Source organism: Homalodisca vitripennis, unplaced genomic scaffold, assembly GCF_021130785.1.
Source record: "Homalodisca vitripennis isolate AUS2020 unplaced genomic scaffold, UT_GWSS_2.1 ScUCBcl_1568;HRSCAF=5355, whole genome shotgun sequence".
NCBI classification, from domain to species: Eukaryota; Metazoa; Arthropoda; class Insecta; order Hemiptera; family Cicadellidae; genus Homalodisca; species Homalodisca vitripennis.
The window spans coordinates 71,328-75,906 of NW_025777691.1; the positions used below are offsets into that span (position 1 = coordinate 71,328).

Below are 4,579 nucleotides of genomic sequence, written 5' to 3' on the forward strand. Positions count from 1 at the left end.
GTTACAATTGCGATCTGCACCGTGTAAGCGTCGGTCGGGTTAGCGACCGCATGCATCTCAATGGCGTCAGTAAACAAAGTGAGTGTTTCAGCCTAGGAGGAAGGGAAGTGAATGTACGAATTCGATATTAGTTCGTTATTCAGTGACATTGCACCAAGAAAAATTACGGGAATTATTGGTAGCGTGGGTGAGTTCGACTCCAATGAAGAAACGTGGAACTCGTACATAGAGAGGTTTGAACCATTTTAAAGTTGTAATGATATCGATCATTCTAAGAAAGTGTGTACCTTGCTGACAGTGGTAGGAGTAAAAACGTTCAAGCTATTACGGGATTTGTGTACACCCGATAAGCCTTCTACAAAATCGTACGATGATTTAGTGAAGCTAATTAAGGACCATTTATATCCGACTCCATCTTTTATATGTGAAAGATATAAGTTCAGTTTACGTAACCAACATGACGGTGAAAGTATAGCCCAGTACATTGCTCAATTAAAAAACTTATCTAAATACTGTGAGTTCGGTGCTAGTCTAAATGACTATTTGAGAGATCGTCTTATTTGTGGAATCCGTTCAGAATCTACTAAACAAAGACTTTTGTCAGAAGCTAATTTGACCTTCGACAAGGCTGTTCAACTGACATCGCAGATTGAGATGGCAGAGAAAAGCGCGGCAACGTTGGCGTCAGGCAGCCATGACACGCCAGCCGTCTCCGTTCGCAGCGTCCATCGGCTAGCAACGTCATCGGCTAGGCGTCACTACAACGGACGTGAGTCAGCGCCGAGCGGGAGAGACAACGCTTCGCGCCACCACACCAACGCTTCGCGTCACCACGCCACGCCGAGTACCACACACGCACATCAGTCCAGCAGCACTAGTGTAGTGAAGTGTAACTGTTGTGGCGCCGTAGGTCACTTCAGTAAGCAGTGTAAATATTACGGTTGTGTTTGCCATAAATGCGGCAAAACAAATCATTTAAAGAAGGTATGCCGATCTCAGGCTAGGGGTAAGTCAGGCAACAATTACTCTCATTACAGCAATAAGGGTAATTTCAATAAGGGTAAACATCATTTTGTCGAAAGTGTACTAGACAATAATGACGATGAAACAGATGTAGTAGAGTGTATTGGTAATTTGTTTGAATTAGCCAAAGTCTCTAGTAGGGTTGATCCCTTAAAAACTAAAGTAACTGTTGAAAATAAAGTAGTATCTTTTGAAATTGATACAGGTGCTTCTGTAAGCGTAATCAGTGAATCCTTTTATCACGAGAATCTAAAGTTCCTTAACTTGTTACCTACTGATGTAAAGCTTAGTTCTTACACTAATGTACCCATACTTCCAATAGGTAGGTTAGAAGTAAATGTTAAGTATGAAAGTCAAAATTAAGTCCTGAGTTTATTTGTAATTAAAAATGGTGCACATCCACTCATGGGAAGAGATTGGATCAAGGAGTTAGGGGTTGTAATTTCTTTCAAGAATAAAGAAGAGTTATTTGTAGCTAAAAATGACGATGATGTAAAATATAATAACTTAGTAAAGAAGTTAGTTTCAGAGTATCCAGAAGTGTTCTCTAAAGAGTTAGGTCAGTGTAATCGTGATCCTATCAGACTGGTGCTGAAGGAAAATAATAAACCCAAATATACTAGTCCTAGACCATTGCCTTTCACATTAAAAGCTAAGGTAGAGCAAGAGTTAGAGCGCCTAGTAAACGCTGATGTTTTGATGCCTGTAAGTAGTTCAGAGTATGGATCTACTATAGTTCCAGTACCAAAGAAAGATGGCAGCATTAGAATTTGTGGCGACTTTCGTTATTTAAATTCTCAGCTAGAGATAGATCGTTATCCAATACCTAGAGTAGAGGATCTTTTCGCAGAAATGCAAAAGGGTGAATTGTTCAGCAAAATCGATTTGAGTCAAGCATATATGCAATTGAGACTAGATGAGTTTTCACAGAAATTATGTACAATTTCAACTCACAAGGGGTTGTTTGCCTATAAAAGACTTCCTTATGGAATAGCTAGTGCAGTAGGAATTTTTGAAAAAGTAATAGAGCAAACTTTACAAGGTGTGAAGTGTTTTTTGGACGATATCATCATTTCCGGTCCAAATGATGAGACTCATTTTAGTAGACTAAGAGAAGTTTGTGAACGACTTCGAAGGGTCGGTTTTACAGTAAAACAAGACAAGTGTAAATTCTTTGCTTCTAGAATAGAGTTCCTCGGATTTACAATTGACAAAACCGGACTACACACCTCGGAAGCCAAAATAAAAGCTATTGTAGAGGCTCCAGAACCTAAGAATGTAACAGAAGTAAAATCCTTTGTAGGATCAGTCAACTACTATGGCAAGTTTGTACCAAATATATCAACAGTTCTACGACCATTGTACAATCTGTTAAGGAAAGATGTAGAATTTTCCTTTGATAAAGAATGTGTAAAATCCTTTAAGCAAATCAAAGAGCTATTGTGTACAGCTCCAGTGTTAGCACACTATGATCCGCAAGCTCCAGTAATACTAACGACCGATGCTAGTGCATACGGTATAGGTGCTGTATTAAGTATTGTAGATAGCAATGGACAGGAAAGACCGGTAAGCTATGCTTCACGTACGTTAAATCAAGCAGAACGTAACTACTCTCAGATTGACAAAGAGGCATTGTCATGCGTCTTTGGTGTCAAACGTTTTCACCAGTATTTGTATGGACGACACTTTACGTTAAGAAGTGATCATAAACCATTAGTCAGTATTTTTGGACCTAAAAAGGGTTTGCCAGTGTTCGCAGCAAGTAGACTTCAACGTTACTCTTTGTACCTCAGTGGTTATAACTTTGACATAAAATATGTTAAATCAGATGACAACAGCGCAGATGTTCTGAGTAGATTACCATTGACAGTGTCAAAATCAGAAGACAGTTCTGAATTGCTAGGGTTAGGGACCTATTTACATTTTGTAAAAGAGAGTTCTTTGCCAGTATCATGTGAACAAGTAAAACTTGAAACCCAGAAAGACCCGATACTAAGAAAAGTGTTAGGCTATGCTATGTATGGATGGCCAAGCCATATTCCTAAAGACAATATAGAATTGTACCCGTTATTTGTAAGGAGAGAGGAAATAGCTGTTGAGCAGAGTATCTTGATGTGGGGTTACAAAGTAATAATTCCAAATAGTTTACGTAATTATGTTTTAAACGAGCTCCATGCTTCTCATCTCGGTATAACAAAAATGAAAGCAGTAGCTAGAGCTTATCTGTGGTATCCAAATCTGGATAAAGATATTGAAAATCTTGCTAACAGTTGTTCATCCTGTCTTCTTGAAAGACCGAATCCAAGTAAAAGTGAGTTACACCATTGGCACTATCCTAGTAAACCACTCGAGAGAATACACGCAGATCATTTCTATTATAAGAATAAATTGTATTTAATTGTCATAGATGCGTACACAAAATGGTTGGAAGTTTTTGAGACAAGTTCAACTTCCGCTAGTCAGACTATTAGTCATTTTCGTGAGTTGTTTTCAAGGTTCGGAATACCAGTCACTTTGCATAGTGACAACGGTCCACCGTACAGTTCAATTGAGTTTAACAATTTCCTCAAACACAATGGTATCAAACATACAACTAGTGCCCCGTTTTACCCCAGAAGTAACGGCCAAGCAGAAAACTCAGTGGCTTATGCCAAGTCTAAACTGAAATGTGCTTCAGAGAAAATGTAAATATTCAAGTAGCTTTAAGTAGGATATTATTTGACTATAGAAATTCAATTCATATGACTACAAATGAATCACCAGCAATGTTAATGTTTGGTAGACCACTTAGAACCCGATTAGACATTTTAAGACCTAATTTATCTAAGGTTGTTGAAGAAAAACAAGGTAAACAAAAGTTCTATGCTAGAGGTAGTAAAACACGTATTTTACCAATTAACCAAACTGTGTTAGTAAGAGATTACAGTAGATCTCAAGAGAGATGGGTAGAGGGATGTGTAGTAAAACAACTAGGTGCAACAATGTATTTAGTGAGGTTAGCGTCTGGTATTGTTTACAAGCGTCATGTTGACCAGCTGATAGCAGTCGACACTGCTCCAGTGACAGATCAAACAGCTGAGGTAATAACAGCCGAGAGCGAGCAGACAGCGCGCTCTGACTGTGCAGACGACAATCCAGTAGGCAGTAACCGCACAGCTGATGCGCCGCGGCATTCTATTTCTGTCCGCCCCAGTACAGCTATGTCACCCAACGCTTCTCATACTCACACTACCTACACCAGTCCTATTACTCAGCGTTCACCACTTGCTCGTTCCACTCCTGTTCGCAGGTATCCTCAACGAGAGCGAAAGCCAATTACAAGGCTAGATTTGTAATAGTAGTTTAGAAGTGTATTACGGATAATGAATTTATAATGTGTTTTATTCCAATATTTTATTAATATAATTATTCCAATAGTTGATATAACAATATTCTTCTAATTTTGTATTAAAAAAAGGGTATTACAGGTTATGTGCTTAAGAATTTATGTTCAATTTATGTAATTGTTTTTTAATGTAACAAAATTGTGTGTCTAATTAAGAAGGGAGGGATGTGA

The 4,579-nt window shown here is 38.5% G+C and overlaps 1 protein-coding gene across 1 annotated transcript; it reads left to right on the forward strand.

Annotated features, from left to right (window-relative positions):
- The first annotated feature begins 462 nt into the window (after window positions 1–462).
- LOC124371535 lies at window positions 463–4,358 on the forward strand. Its single transcript, XM_046829887.1, has 3 exons — window positions 463–1,375; window positions 1,553–1,728; window positions 4,044–4,358. The coding sequence occupies exons 1-3, from the start codon at window positions 655–657 to the stop codon at window positions 4,356–4,358; spliced, it is 1,212 nt and encodes a 403-aa protein (XP_046685843.1). The 5' UTR covers window positions 463–654.
- Window positions 4,359–4,579: the final 221 nt, after the last annotated feature.